Source organism: Convolutriloba macropyga, chromosome 6, assembly GCF_964194025.1.
Source record: "Convolutriloba macropyga chromosome 6, txConMacr16.3, whole genome shotgun sequence".
Classification (NCBI taxonomy): Eukaryota; Metazoa; Xenacoelomorpha; order Acoela; family Convolutidae; genus Convolutriloba; species Convolutriloba macropyga.
Genome location: NC_134473.1, coordinates 46,440,878 through 46,458,047, shown reverse-complemented (window position 1 = coordinate 46,458,047; position 17,170 = coordinate 46,440,878). Strand labels below are relative to the sequence as shown.

The 17,170-nt window shown below is 34.9% G+C and overlaps 1 protein-coding gene across 1 annotated transcript in view; it reads right to left on the bottom strand.

The window, feature by feature from the left end:
* Positions 1-17,170, bottom strand: part of LOC142341707 (cilia- and flagella-associated protein 53-like) — an 85,821-nt gene that overhangs the window by 47,284 nt on the left and 21,367 nt on the right. The window contains exons 4-6 of the mRNA XM_075392863.1: positions 2,576-2,750; positions 1,965-2,093; positions 184-290 (exon numbers count right to left, since the gene is read on the bottom strand). Coding sequence (XP_075248978.1) covers positions 184-290; positions 1,965-2,093; positions 2,576-2,750 — 411 coding nt within the window. The remainder of the gene's footprint in view (positions 1-183; positions 291-1,964; positions 2,094-2,575; positions 2,751-17,170) is intronic.

The window sequence follows — 17,170 nt, the reverse complement described above, 5'->3', positions numbered from 1 at the left end:
CGAATTTATCACACTGACCAAGAATAATGGAGCTAAGACAACAAAAAAGATGGAAAATACTAAATATTCACTTTCATGAGTCACTTCGTGAGTAATGAGAGACTTTTCCAACAGCTGTGGATTATCTCTCAACCATATAGGTCGTGTAGTGTAGAATGAGGTGTTTGTCAATAATGGACAAACCTCTGTTTGATGGATAGGGCATACATGTTCCTAGTCTCTTCCTGTTTCCTCAGTTTCTCTAGTCTCGCCTGCTCATCTTCATACGCACGCAGTTTGTTCTCTTGCATCTAATAAACAGTTAACACATATTTACATACTTATGCAACATTCCAATCTATTCTGTCGAACCGGCTTAGTATTCATGTCATTCACTCGTGGTTGCCATTTGAACACATAGAAAGACGCTAAGACGAATAATGACAAATAATTCGGAAAGGGCAACTGGTGGCCGCAACCTTCACCGATCATCAAAAATGAATAGATCTCAAACTTAAACATAACCGACTAAACGTCGGAAGAATTGCTCTCGAACGACTAGTGGGAGCTCTAATCAATTGCAGCCTGCTTCAGTCGGGGGGGGCAGGGGGAGCCTAAATGGGACTATGAAGTTCAATAGTGGGCTTCAAATAACCACATTAGAGGTTAACATATACCACTATTAAGATTTAAAGTAAAAAATGACACCAGTTTCGACGCACTTTTCATTTGATTTTTAGCATTAAATTAAGTTCAGTTGCTTGAAAATGTGATTGAGAAAGAATTTTAGATCACGCGAAACGCAAAAAGTCAAGGGCGTAAAAGTCAATCGAAAAGTCAAAATTGTCAAGTGAAAATTTTGCATAAAAAAACAGCCGGAAGAATTCCGGAAACGACTCGAAGGAGAAATTTTTCTATACTTATGACTAAACAACTAGAACAACTATTGTGAACCCTGAACCTCCATAAATACCATAAAACATTTAAGGGAGAATAGAAACGGCATTCAAAAACAAACTGAACAAAAAAAACGAGAAAAACTTAATGAGCTGTTTTTAAAAGTACAAGGAAACATAAAGCCGAATAATGCTCCTTTGCAATTAGAGCAATGAAAAGCTCGCAAAACAATGGGCGAGTCATAATTGGCTAAGAAACTTGTTCAAAATTTTTAAAAGAAAAACTGCAAAAAATTTTTAAAAAATGCTTTAAAATTTCTCATTTTGTCTGTCATTTTTCCTCAGAAAAAAATGTTTAATACCAACAAAACTTTAATCAATTGTTATCTCAAATCCCAAATCTCAAATCCCAATTAAAGCATTAATACAAAAAACAGGCAAAAAATCATTAAATTTTGTCAAAAATCAGCAAAACTGATCGAAAACATCCAAATTGGCATTAAACTCAAATTAACTACTTGAAACTTTCAATTCCTATCAAAACAAGCCTAAAATTAATACAATATCATAATCAAACATCAAAACCATCAAAAGTTGCAAAAAATTGCTTTTAAAGGCCGCACATGAATAAAAAAATTTCACTCGCTTAGAGAAAATTTTTTCATACACCAATTTCTCGCTCTCTCAAAAACAGCGGTATGAACAAAAACCACTCTCTTTTCGCTCCGCTTTTTACTTTTGTTCAGCACCAAAATCACTCCAAATTTTTTCACGCGTTTCATTTCCCGCTTAAAAAATCACTCCAATAAAATTGATTAAAAAAAGGACTTCTCCAATACTCCTCTTCGAGTCGTAAAAAGACACACATGTTTACAATAATTGCTATGAACTTCGTTCAAGAGCAATTAATCAGAGTCGGCCGTTATAGACACATTTAAATCACCTTATGGTTGACAAATTATTCATTTTTATGAAAATCTTTTTACAGCTATTTATAGAATTATTTGCTGGGCAGCCAAAAATTGAACCTGATGCTTACACTCATAGAAGTTGATGTGTGATGAAAATATAAATGCAGAAGGGACTTACAAGAAGTTCATACTCCTCCTGTTTGATCCTGGCCTCCTCTTCCCTCGCCTTCTCATGGGCAGCCATCTGTTCACGCAACACACTCAACATGTCCTTGTCCCTCTCCAGTTTAGCCTGCGCGTCCAGGGTCTGAAACAGAGACAAAACACCTGTTTAACTATTTTGCCAATCTAATCAGAGGAACCTTTCGAATCGCTTTGGCGCCCTAAAAGAGTTAACAATCGCTTTTGTTCTTTCTTGCCCATCGAGCGTGGGATGCTATGTTTTAAAATATTCTCCGCAGCAAGAACAAGAGACTGAGGTTTGTTGATTTAATTCAACTTGTTTTACCACCTTAAATTTATCCTAATTTTTTCAGTAACAATTACAATTTCTTAAACTACAAGGATTAGGAAAAAACCTCTACTGAAAAAACTCCAGTCTGATACTAATAGGAAATAAGTTTCCATGGAAATAAAAACCCATATTAACCTTGAATTTCGGCAGTGGTAATTTGTTCGACTGTGATAATTTGATTTCAAGTCACACGGGCCGTTAGGGCAAGACAAAAACCCCAATATATTACTTTCATCAGATTAAGAAAAAATGTGGACTCTTTTTCCGCAACTGACCTCTCTGGTGGCCTTCCCATCAATCTCCTCCTTCCACAGATTCATGAAGAAGTCATCGTCTATCATGTTCTGTCTCTCCTGTGCCTGCTTTACAGCCACTTGTTTCTCTCGCTCTGCATTCAGAGACAGGGCTGACCGCTTAGACAGAATCGTTCGCAATTCCTCACAGTTCTCTCTAAAAAGTAAACACAAACATTATAAAAAGGACCGTGTACATCATATATATAGCACACATAGCGAACTGGTATGGAAGGATTAAAATAAAAATAGGATATCAAGGAATGAGCAAAGGAATAAAGTTAAGCAGCCAAACACTCAGTGCAGCCTTCCCTCCTCCACGAGGGAAGGCTGCACTGAGTGTTTGGTGATTTAAGGATTTCATAAACCACAGTCAACAGTGTGTTGTGTCCGATCCTCCCCACCTCACATTTAGGCTAAAAAACCCTTGGCAAAAATATTGAACCAAGTCCACAATTTTTCGTGGAAAGAATGGTACGCGAAAAAAAAAACTCATTACATAAATCGACGCGGTTTTTCTAGTGATTCGCACAAAAATCATGCAAAAAATGTAGTTTTTTGGACAATAAACACAAAAGCTCACGTAAAAAATGCACACGTTGGTGCAATATATATTTTCACGTGAAATTTACACGATTTTGCGTGTGCAGTAGGCCATTTTCTTTTGATTTTACAGAAGAAAGTGGCATGTGAGGCAAGAATAATGACAGTTTCAATGCCATGATTTAACCTACCTCATATCTCTGTTGTTCATCGAGGAAAAAAATAAAGGTATTAGAAAACTCCAGCCAATGAGCGAAAACACGAAGGATCGGTTATGTACTAACCCGTTATATGCCAAGCAAACAACAAAATTTTAAAACAGAAAATCTTTTTAAACCAGTTGTACATACGAAAATATCTCATTAATACATTCCTCACCGATCTTTAGGATCGGGGTCACTAAGTATTTAATTAAAGCTCAAAGTGCATTCCCAGTCATTGTTGCAAATTTACTCAAAATACAATGGAAGATTAATTATTGTCCTTATTGCAATTTAAATTTCAGCATTGTGTAATTTAAATTTCAGCATGTAGTGTCTTCAGATTTTAAGGGATCACAACACAAGCAATTTAAACAGAGCTCACAAATTGCCCGAAAATACCCGAGATAGCTTTGCAGGACTATTCTCAACAGACAGAAGAAAAGGTAGAGACCTAAAAAATTTAAATTGACCAAGAATTCTGTACTGCAAAGCTACCCCCAAACAATATTCAATTAGATTAAGCTAATTAATTAAAAAAAAATTTAAAAAAATTGTGAGAACTATAGGCCTATCGCAATTACTCCAATGTTTGCAAAACTCTTTGAGCGTATACTTCTCAATCAGGTTAACGAATTTATACAAAAAGAAAAAATTTTGAACGGTACACAGTTTGGATTTCAAAAACATAAGTCTTCTACAGATGCTGTTTTACACTTAATCGAAGCTTTACAAGAAAACTATGATAACTTTAAAATTTCAGTTGCTGTTTTTGTTGATCTAGCTAAACCATTTAATTCAATATCGCACAAAATTTTCCTTAAAAAATTGAAGCTTACGGTTTTTCAGAAAGTGCAGTTGATTTATTTGCTTCATTCCTTAAAAACAGACAGCAGTGTGTTAAGATAAATGACATCTACTCAGAATGGTTGGAAACAAATCATTGTGTTCCACAGGGAACGGTTTTAGGGCCACTAGTTTTTCCTCTCTATATTAATGATTTTCGAGAAAAGGTACAAGGAAACTTCGACATAATTCAACTTGCTGATGACACAAGATTCCATTTCAGCAGAAACAATGTCAGCGAACTGGGAAAATGTGCTTTTGAAATACTGGAGAAAACAGATAATTATCTAAAGCAAAACAAATTAACCATGAATACCAGTAAAATTGAACATCTTTGCGTCTCGAAAGAAAATGAAAATTTTGATCCAATAGTTTTTCGGGGACAAGAAATTAGGCCACAAAATCACTGCAGATACTTGGGTATAACGATTAATTCTAAATTAAACTTTCATGTACAGCTCAACAAAGTCCTATCAAATATGGCCACAGCGATTGAGCAGTGGATCATTACGAAAAAGAAGCATCCAAAAATGGAAAAAAAAAATTCCGCGTGAAGTCCGGACTATCAGATCACGCTCACAGTTTGAATGCAGGTTAAAACAGCATCTGCTCCAACAATTTAAACTTGTAGCGTTGGAAAGAAACGTTGGTGGTTTCAAAAGTTGTTTTTACCTTTAAAAATCGGAACCACTAATTTTGATTTTTAACATTGTACTAATTTTGTATATCACATTTTAAACTTGTAATATTTAACCCCTGGGTTATATTTTCAATTTACTTGTTTTTAAAAAAGCTATCAAATTGACCACAACACCACTAATTAAAGTATCAAAAAATGAATTTGAGAGAGGAAGAGTCATTGTGAGAGTGAGGTAATTTAAGAGTGACCAGAAAAATATTCGCAAAAACAAACAACTCGTTCCCATAGGTAGAGGAAATTTTTTTCAAAAAAACTGCATACAGGAATGAATAAAAACTTATTTATTTGAAGTTAGTGTGACATCATATGGCAGTAACAAAAATTATGACGAATAAAAAAACAGCAGCACAGGTGCTGACGTACAATTCAAAGAATTTTTATTGACTAAACAAAAACTAGACCTAGATCGCACTATGAGTGAATTGTGAAAACCATTACCAAAAAAAATCAGATCACAAAAGGACTGAAAATAAATGTCAAAATGCCCCATGTGAAATAAAATACCACTCGCGAGAGAACCTATTTTTGTTCAAACACCGTTTTCTCACTCTACTTTAAATTAAAGCAAAAAAAATCCACGCCGGAAAACCACTCGCTTTTTCGCTCTACTTCCTGTTTCGGCGTGACCAAAATCACTACTCAAATTTTACTTCAAATATCATGAAAATGAGTGAACAGATCTTTGAAAAGACAGCGACCCAATACAATTCAAATTATTTCATTGTAGAACCCAGGAGAAGGCCAATAACAGCTCCTGGTTTGGCTGACCTATTGCAACTATCAGTAAAAAATAAGTTGTTCGTATTTCTAAACAATGAAGCACAAAATATCCCATTTTGTAATGTATTCATTTAAAAGTTCTCAACAGCCAAAAAATAAGCTACAAAATCGAAATTTGAAAAACGTCTTTATATCGGTATAAATATTTGATCCGAACCCACTTGTGGGGGGAGGAACTATATACTCAAATCGGTTTTTTTGTTCAGACAATTTTGGCCGATCGATATATTAATTGTAGAGAAATGTGGGTAGTATCATTAAAAAGCTCGTCCAGCGTAGAATTCGAATTTAAAAAGATTTCTTGGATTTCGTTTTTTCGAGGAGTCATTGAGGTTTAAAGTTTTATGTGAACACGGGATATTTGGTTCACTTTTGTTCACTTTTAGCGTAATTTTTGCTCGAATTAACATTTATTCTATAAAAATTTTAATTCAAAATTACCTTTCACGCTACGAAATGCATCAATTTGGTGTTCCTAATAGACGAAAGGCGATTAAAAGACTAGTTCTGGTCTCATAGGGAATTTTAATATCGAAAAAATTCGAATTCTATTTGAGAGCTGTTTTTTTTAGAAAAAATTTTATTTTTTTTTCTTTTTTTTCAGTCACTAACAGAATAATCATGTTTCATATCGAGGTTCCCTTATGACAAAACTCATTTACAGTCCAAAGATGCCCAAGAAACAGAAAATAAGTTTCGCAAGGAATCGCTCATATTTTTTTTGGCTTCGACACTTGAGTGTTCCCAATTTTTAATGAAATTCTGATTTCCATTTTGAGGTTTTACTGAATTTTTGAAGTCCTATGTCATAGTCATGTTGACTAAAAGTGCTCTAGTCTTCCTAATGAGCATTAAGTGAACCTATCTATTGCATTGAGCGGACAGCTAATGGCTGTTAAGAATTTAGAAAGAATTTTGAACGTTAGCGAATTTTATACTTGTTTTTGCGAACTCTAAGTCAGTCTCAGTAACGACAGGACTCCCATCTGTTGTATTACAACCAAAATTATTCTGGTTAGCAGTTTTATCTTCCATTATTGGTTCTATGACGTCGACGTGCCGAGTTTTTATATATTTTTTAAATTTTTCCTTAAAAAATTGAAGCTTACGGTTTTTCAGAAAGTGCAGTTGATTTATTTGCTTCATTTCTTAAAAACAGACAGCAGTGTGTTAAGATAAATGACGTCTACTCAGAATGGTTGGTAACAAATCATTGTGTTCCACAGGGAATGGTTTTAGGGCCACTAGTTTTTCCTCTCTATATTAATGATTTTCGAGAAAAGGTACAAGGAAACTTCGACATAATTCAACTTGCTGATGACACAAGATTCCATTTCAGCAGAAACAATGTCAGCGAACTGGGAAAATGTGCTTTTGAAATACTGGAGAAAACAGATAATTATCTAAAGCAAAACAAATTAACCATGAATACCAGTAAAATTGAACATCTTTGCGTCTCGAAAGAAAATGAAAATTTTGATCCAATAGTTTTTCGGGGACAAGAAATTAGGCCACAAAGTCACTGCAGATACTTGGGTATAACGATTAATTCTAAATTAAACTTTCATGTACAGCTCAACAAAGTCCTATCAAATATGGCCACAGCGATTAGATCCATATACCTTATACGTTATCAGTTACCTCTTAAAGCACGATTGATGCTATTCAAATCCCTAGTCCTTTCTCATTTAATTTTCAGTGTTCTATTTTTTCAGAAATTGAATTTCTCTGATATGCAGCGAATTAATCGACAAATCAATTGAGGAATCAAAGTTTGGTATATGAGAAAAAAGTTTGAGAGATCTAGAGATCTCTTAGTTAAATCTGATAATTAGCCTGCAGAAATTTTAATAAGCCAGATGAGTGTTTCAAAACTTAGGAATGATATTTCACTATTGAAATCAGACGGCACTGAGAGCTTTTTTCTAAGTGGTAATGTTTTAGTATGAAAAAACAACAGAGCTGAACAGCTAATTTTCCTAAGGTCGAGCAGTGGATCATTACGAAAAAGAAGCATCCAAAAATGGAAAAAAAATTCCGCGTGAAGTCCGGACTATCAGATCACGCTCACAGTTTGAACGCAGGTTAAAACAGCATCTGCTCCAACAATTTAAACTTGTAGCGTTGGAAAGAAACCTTGGTGGTTTCAAAAGTTAGTTTTACTTTTAAAAATCGGAACCACTAATTTTGATTTTTAACATTGTACTAATTTTGTATATCACATTTTAAACTTGTAATAATTAACCCCTGGGTTATATTTGCAATTTACTTGTTTTTAAATAAGCTATCAAATTGACCACAACACCACTAATGAAAGTAACCAAAAATGAATTTGAGAGAGGAAGAGTCATTTTGAGAGTGAGGTAATTTAAGAGTGACCAGAAAAATATTCGCAAAAACAAACAACTCGTTCCCATAGGTAGAGGAAATTTTTTTTCAAAAAAACTGCATACAGGAATGAATAAAAACTTATTTATTTGAAGTTAGTGTGACGTCATATGGCAGTAACAAAAATTATGACAAAGAAATAAAAAAACAGCAGCACAGGTGCTGACGTACATTTCAAAGAATTTTCATTGACTAAACAAAAACTAGACCTAGAACGCACTATGAGTGAATTGTGAAAACCATTACCAAAAAAAAATCAGATCACAAAAGGACTGAAAATAAATGTCAAAATGCCCCATGTGAAATAAAATACCACTCGCGAGAGAGCCTATTTTTGTTCAAACACCGTTTTCTCACTCTACTTTAAACTAAAGCAAAAAAATTGCACGCCGGAAAACCACTCGCTTTTTCGCTCTTTTTCCTGTTTCGGCGTGATCAAAATCACTACTCAAATTTGACTTCAAATATCATGAAAATGAGTGAACAGATCGTTGAAAAAAGACAGCGCCCCAATACAATTCAAATTATCTCATTGTAGAACACAGGAGAAGGCCAATGACAGCTCCTGGTTTGGCTGACCTATTGCAACTATCAGTAAAAAATAAGTTGATCGTATTTCTAAACAATGAAGCACAAAATATCCCATTTTGTAATCTATTCATTTAAAAGTTCTCAACAGCCAAAAAATAAGCTAGAAAATCAAAATTAGAAAAACGTCTTTATATCGGTATAAATATTTGTTCCGACCCCACTTGTGGGGGGAGGAACTATATACACAAATCGGTTTTTTTGTTCAGACAATTTTGGCCGATCGACATATTAATTGTAGAGAAATATGAGTAGTATCATTAAAAAGCTCGTCCAGCGTAGAATTCGAAATTAAAAAGATTTTTTGGATTTCGTTTTTTTCGAGGAGTCATTGAGGTTTAAAGTTTTATGTGAACACGGGATATTTGGTTCACTTTTAGCGTAATTTTTGTTCGAATTAACATTTATTCTATGAAAATTTTATTTCAAAATTACCTTTCACGCTACAAAATGCATCAATTTGGTGTTCCTAATAAACGAAAGGCGATTAAAAAGACTAGTTCTGGTCTCATAGGGAAATTTAATATCGAGAAAATTCGAATTCTATTTGAAAGCTGTTCTTTTTAGATTTTTTTTCAGTCACTAAGAGAATAATCATGTTTCATATCGAGGTTCCCTTATGACAAATCTCATTTACAGTCCAATGATGCCCAAGAAACAGAAAATTAGTTTCGCAAGGAATCGCTCATATTTTTTTTGGCTTTGACTCTTGAGTGTTCCCAATTTTTAACGAAATTCTGATTTTCTTTTTGAGGTTTTACGGAATTTTTGAAGTCCTATGTCACAGACACGTTGACTAAAAGTGCTCTAGTCTTCCTAATGAGCATTAAGTGAACCTATCTATTGCTTTGATCGGACAGCTAATGGCCGTTAAGAATTTAGAAAGAATTTTGAACGTTAGCGAATTTTATACTTGTTTTTGCGAACTCTAAGTCAGTCTCAGTAACGACAGGACTCCCATCTGTTGTATTACAACCAAAATTATTCTGGTTAGCAGTTTTATCTTCCATTATTGGCTCTATGATGTCGATGTGCCGAGTTTTTATATATTTTTTAAATTTCTGGATATTTTTATTCATAATTTTGTTTTCTTTTGGAACCTTATCTCATTGATTGTTCCCATTGACTCAAAAAAGACGTTTAAAGAATCATGGATAAAACTTCTAGAGGAGAGCTTGTGGATTAAATGGCTTCGACAATTTCTTCTCTCACTTTTCTAATGAATTTTTGGTTTTTGCCTGTATTTAATATTGTTTTCATTGTCATTAGATTTATTTTAATGTTTTATTGATGACTGGTCAACAACAAACATCATTCTCTTGCCATTGAGGCAAAACAAGGCGTAATCATTGACGTCAATTGAAAGCTTTTGAATTTAATGTCGTTGATACTAGGGGTTTATTTTAAAGAATTTTTTTTTAGAAATTATCGTTTATTATATTCTTTGTGTAGTCGTAAAATGGTGAGAGGTCTTATAAGCTTCCAATTGAAGATTAAATGAATGACAATACTCTATGCAGTCAGTTTATATCGAATACTCTTAAAGTTTATGATATTAATCGTTTTTAAATTTTTTACTTTTCCGTTTTTATTGATTTTATAGTTTTTTTTTGTTCTTTTCCTCAACTTGCAACTTATTCTCCTCATTGAGAGGTCCCATCCAACTCCTTGTGAATGTAAAATTAAACTTTCTTTCCATATTTTTTAACTGATGTTTTGTTTGTGGGACAATATGCGTTTTCATAAATGGTTTGTGAGTGGTCAATATTTGTGTTTTGTTTCTCTTCTTTTACCACACCCGCGTAATAACAGAGCCCAATTATTTTCAAATGAGGCCCAAGTGAACTTATTTAATCGTTCAGTATAATTTTAGCTCAATTAGTTTAGATAACAATTGAAATAAAAACCAATAATTAATATTTCTTTAGCAAGATAATAGCTATTGATTTTAATGGCTTCAATAACTTGGGTTTTCGCAGATTGTAATTTCTTGCACGTTTCTGCATCTGTTGTTCGTTTAGATGGCTTAGTCTATTGAAAGACAGGTCCTATCAGTTTCGCAATGACTTTTTAGTAAATTCATTTAGAATTAGTTTGTTAAAAGCTAATGATTTCTAAGATGCTTGAAATTAATTGGTTAAAAAAATGTATTAGATTTTTGAATTTCGCCTCATTATTTTTTTCTTTTTACTTGCTACCTAGTCTCATTGAGGAAAAGTCCCATTTTCTGTATAGTCAAGACAAAGGAAAATTCGTGAAGTTAAGGTTTTATCTGATTGCATTTTGACGTTGTTTACTATGTGCTTTGACATTTAGATATTGAGTTTTTCCCATTAATTTTTTTAGTTTTGCTTATTTTGTTTGTTTTTTTTCTCGTAGTCCTTTCATTGGCAGATCTGGTTAGCGCTGTAATGAGGCATGGCACTATGTAGTTCAATTAGTAGTTTAGGTGTGAAACGATTGTTTAAAGCTCAAGCATCTATTTTTGGTTATCTCTTCATTTGGTTGACAATTAAGACAAAAATGTAGATCAGCTCGGTTCGGAACTTCATGTGAAAACGCACATTAACGAGCCTCCTTTTTTCTCTTTGAAATGAAAACAATGTAGAAAATGAGATCTTTTATCAACTTGATTTTCACTATCGGACAAAATCAAGGAAGGCAAACCATCCAAACAAAAAAGCTGCCGATCTGTTCTACACAAAAGCAATGAAAAATTGCTTGGGATGAACACTAGGCTATATTGAACATAAGTTATAAGGTTGAAATAACCCAAGAGAAGTAAAACATTCCTATCAATTTTCGTTTCTACGAAAACTGAATAATTCATTTAGGTCCACAAATTAGAAAACTGAATAATTCATTTAGGTCCACAAATTAGGCTCGCCAACTAATTTAAAGAGACTGTTTCAGTTACAAAAAAATCAAGCCTAATATAAAAGAGCTATAAATCGAGTTCATAATACAAAAGAGCTACATTGAATATTTCACTTAATTGTATTCCTGAAAACCATGCATTAGTGACATCATATACAGAAAACAAAATACGAAGAAACTTTCTACAGGTTTTCAAATTTTTGCGCAGTTATAGAGCTACAGGCTACAACTATACTTCCATATTCGGGAGAGAGAAAAAAAGAAATTTGAGAAAATTATAATCAACCCTAATTTCACCTGAAAAGAATCAATTGCACTGATTATTATCCCAAAGAGTTAACAAAAAATTAAGATCTTCACTGTTAACAGTAAGTAGAGAGCAGCTCAGCAAGAATTAATTTATTTCCGTGACACTTTTGAAAAAATTATGACGTAAATGTAATAATCGAACCGTCAAAAAATAATCGTTGCAACCAATTCATATATACATTTTCTGTCGAGCATGGGCATAAAGCAAAAAACTTGATTATATTTGAAAAAAATTAGAATCGTAAAAAATTATATCGTTTTGAAAATTTTTGCATGGGAAAATATGGATGAGACAGAGCATGCAGTTGAGTTGAGTGACACATTCTAGATCACTTAATCACAAGTAGTTGATTTAACTTGATTTCATAATCACATTCATCGACGGTTAAATGAATTCCGGCCGTTAACTGTCTACACGATTGAGTAAAGTTGCAAATCCACTATGCAAATATACTAAACTTCTCATCAACAATCTTTTAGTGACTAGAACATTTTTGACGATAGGATAAAAAAGCCTAGAAAAGGCCAATACGAATGAATATTTCATTGGTTTGCCATAAACAAACATCATTGCTCCTAAAATTGCTCAAAAATGTGCAACTTCCGGTGCAAAACAATCAAAGAACCAAATGGGCTCGTAAACTTAATAAATACTGGTAAACCTCTCGATTATTCGAAAAAACCTGCATCATGGGCAATAAGAGAATCAAAAGCAGCGTTAGTTGAACCCCTTTGTTACCTCATTAATCAGATCATCAGTAAAGGAAAGTACCCAGAATTCCCAAAAAAAGTCTGAGAAAATGTGTTTTGAGAAAAAGTTTTGCTCGCATACAACATATTTCTCAAAAATGGCGGAATTATTGATTACCAGTCGATCCACCTATAGAAAAAAATCTCTTAAAATCTACAGAAAAAATAATTTTACAATTTAAAAAAATAAAACAGCGACAGAAAAGCGTTTGATTCTGGTCACAAAATACTTTAAGGGAGACCTAGTAACTAAGCTTTGAACGCGCTACCTATTTAGGTAGAAGAACGGAAAGAAACGTCCTCAAAGGAATAGAATCAAATTGGTAACTATGGAAAGAGGAGTTCCACAGGGTACTATTTTGCGATCTCTCATTTAACATTTACGTGAGCGATTTAGCAAAGATCGCAACAAACGACTGTTCAGTTGTTCATTATGCAGACAATACTTTTGTTTTTAACATCAAACGACGATGCGTTTTTGTTAAAAAAGGCATAAACCTAACCTCTAAGAGATTATAAAATTCTTTACAGAGTCCCATTCAATGATTTAACAACAAAAACATAAAATAAAATTAAACGCCAAGAAACGGTTAAAAATACCGTTTTGAATGTCCACAACAAAAATGCAAAATCAACTTGTGGTATGTATTTTGGCTTGGTTATTGATAACAAACTAAAATTTGTCAAAGAATTCAAAAGATACTTCAGGGAATGGCCTATGAAATGAATGTTTTGAATACAATAAGCAAAAGGTTACGGATAAAACAAAAATTACATTACTCAGCATAACGATTTTATGTCTCACACACACACACACATACACACACACGCACGCACAAACACACACATAAACTATTTAGCTTTAATTTTGGTGGGTTGCCAAAACCGTTAATCAAAACCTTGGAAAAACAATTAAATGGAAAATTAGAACCAGTTTTAATAGAAGGTACGATCGGTCCACGGATCTCAAAATTCCTCATAGAAGTTTACCAGTTTCTTTTATCTTAAGGCATCGTCGTGCATTTTTTTTGTCATTTACTAAGCAACTATCTTTCAGATTATAAACATGAATCTCTTTCTACTATGAGAGTAAAATAACATATTTCAAAAAATCTTACGTTTGATATAGAAAAGAACAAAAAATTTTCAGCTGGTTTTTTGTTGTACAAGCCATTCCTCCAGATGACAGTCCACCCTCTACTATTATACTTAAAACATATTGGAGCTTCCTTGAAAAACATCGTTGGAAGTAACATTTTTGGAAAAATATATCTGATGGACCCAAAAGTAATCGATATGAAAGATATCAATGACAATGAAATTGTGCATATAATTTTAAGCTCTCTCTTAATAATGTAAACTCAAGGTCTTCAAATAACTAACGCAATCTGTCTTTAATTTTATGTACAGCTAAATTAGCTGTACATTGCCCCTTTCCCATGTGCATATAATTCTCTTTGTTGCGGCTGCTCAAGAATCTCAGCGGAACCGATATATCACAGCCTGGTTCTCGAGTTTTACGCCGGCCTGGTTCTTCACTGGGTTCTATTGACTAACGATCTCGCAGAAATAATTAGTCGCTCGGACGTATTAAAGGACTGTAACTTTAATTTTGTTGATTGAAGTTAAGAAAATCCTTAGTGATAATCTATGTTCAATCTCGTGCTGAAGTTTGTAAGGCTTCAACCAGTAGCTAGTAATGTTGCTAACTTCTCGTTAAGTAAGCTCAACTAACTTATAACCCGCAAGATCTTAAGATCTAGCAAAACTTAACAAAAAGACTAAAGTTGTTAAAGAATCAAATTTTAGTCAATATGAGAGCCAACTGCTCTTGGTAACAGTTTCTAATGGTTCTAAATAAAATACGGTTTCACTAATCAAACAATTGGATAAAAGTAAATAATCAAATATTTATCATTTATAACATCATTGGTACTTGTCTCTGATTGGTTAATCAAGAAAATGATTTAGGTCATTATTTACATAGTAAATGTCAAATTACTGCAATATTTACTTTTGTTGACATAAGCACGGATGGTTATTACGCAGCACTAAATGACTCGAATGTACGGTATTTGACCTTTAATGGTCATCTAAAGTATCATAAAATAAACAACTTAAGAAATTTAACAATAAATAACAAAATATCAAAAAATTCCAATTTTGCACCATATAAGTGCTAATAGCCACACTTGTGGGTCTGATGCAATAACTTTCGTTAGGTCCATGAGTAGCTTAGAGGTAACCTTAACCGTCTGCCATAACGTCGGGTTGCTCGGGTTTTGCCTTCCCAAAATCGGGGGGGGGGTGGACAAATTTTCGGTCCCAACTTGTAAAAATTTTCAGTTTTGACCATTTTTGAGTTTTGACAAATTTCAAGTTTTTTTCAGTTTCAAAAGTTATGTCTTGCTATCTGATGGCTTTTCTAGCTCATTTGAAGTGGCGCCAACATCGCCGGCCCTGTTTTCGATCTCGGAAACACCATCGTAGAATACTGGCGCTAACTTCACGACTGGCCGGTTTAGCTCTCCATGTGCCATTTTGACTCTCGCTGATCTCACAACTCCGTCGTGGCCAGTGAAGACCTCAAAGATTCGTCCAAGCTTGTATTCACAGCGTTTCACAGAGTCATCTACTAGCTACACTAACTCGCCTTCTTTCAGGTTTCGCACATGTTCTTTTGACCACTTCGATCTCTGGTTCCATTGTGGAAGATATTCGCGAGTCCATCTTTTCCAGATCATCTCGGCATATGCTTGAGCCGTTTTGAATGATTTTCTCAGGTCATGGTAGCGTTCACTGGATGGCATGAATGGTGCACTCGCGTTCTCTCGTCCTAGCAAGAAATGATTAGTTGAGAGTGCTGTCAAATCTTCAGGGTCGTCACTTACTGCCGTCAGGGGTCTTGCGTTGAGAGTCTGCTCTACAAGACACATTGTTGTACTGAGTACCTCGTCGGTGAGGCTTCTGTTGTCCAAGATTGCAACCATGACCTTCTTGCAACTTTGAACCAGTCTTTCCCAGATTCCACCAAAGTGAGGAGCTCCGGGAGGGTTGAATTTCCAAACAATCTTTTTCTGTGCTAAGTCACTCTCAATCTTAGCTTTGTCCCACTCGTTCATGAATGCTTTCAGCTCATTGGATGCTCCAACAAAGTTTGTTCCGTTGTCACTAATGATGGTATTTGGGTAGCCACGTCTTGCAATGAATCTTGTCACTGCAGCTAGACAGGACTCGGTGTCCAATGACTGAGCAACTTCAATGTGTACTGCTCTCGTTGTCAGGCAAGTGAAGAGGCACCACCATCTCTTCAAGGTACGTCGTAGGAACTTGACTTTGAAGGGTCCGAAGTAGTCGACTCCGGTATGAGTGAATGAGAACACATGTTCATCAAGTCGTTCTCGGGGTAGATCTGCCATCGGTGGGTGAATTGGGTTGGCGTTCCTGTGTCTGCATCTGATGCATCTCGACTTGATTTTCCTTAATGCATTTCTCAGCCCGATGATCCAGTATTCTTGTTGGAGCATGTTTCTCACATATTCTGTGCCCTCATGTAGGTTGTCTTGATGTGCTTTCTCCAACAGAAGTTGTACAACTGGATGTTTTGCTGTTAACAATATTGGGTGTTTTGCATTGTAGTCAAGGTTTGAATGCTTCAGTCGGCCTTTTACTCTAATTGTTCCATCTTCCTCTATGAAGGGTGACAATTTGGCAATGTTTAAAGTTTTGGAGATTTCTTTGCTGTTTGCTATAGACTTCGAAACATTCGGGAAGCTTTCGTTTTGAACAAATCGAAACAGTATTTGCTCTGCTTGATGAATTTCGTCTGCTTTGAGGGGACCCTTCTGCTTTGTCTTGAACCTCATGCAGTAGGCAATGAAGTTGCTAATTCGATTGAAGGAACTGTATCGTCTCCAGTCAAATATTTGGTCTAGTTTTGTTTCCGTTGCTACAGTACTCATAACCTGCTCAGGCTCGAGTTCATTCACTTGGCACCACAGCTTTGGCCACTTTTCTTCATCTGCCTGGAGCCATGCCGGCCCGTTTAGCCATACGGACTCCTTGAGGCCTTCGATGGACATTCCTCTGGTTCCGATGTCGGCAGGGTTTTCGACACCTTTGACGTGTCTCCATTGATCCATCGATGAGTTTTCCAATATTTCCGCTGCTCTGTTCGCAACGAATACTTGTTGTTTCTTGTGCGCTGCCTGTAGCCACTGTAGCACTGTTGATGAGTCGGTCCAATGATAGATTTTGTCAATTTTGACATCATGTTCATTAAGTATCTGCTTTCTGAGACGAACTCCATAGACTGCGGCTTGAAGTTCTAATTTCGGTACCGTCATATGTCTGATGGGTGCCACACGACATTTCCCTATTACATATATCAGTTTTAGCGTTGCTTCATCTTGCAGATATGCCACAATGCACATTGCTTCCTCTGATGCATCTGTAAAGATGTGTAGTCTCAAGTTTGTGCATCCGTTTTCAAAATAAAGTCGATTTATTGACATTGTCCTTATTTCTCTCAACTCAGAGCACCAATCACTGAACAGTTTTGAGTGTTCTGTTGACAACTCTTTGTCCCATGCTTGT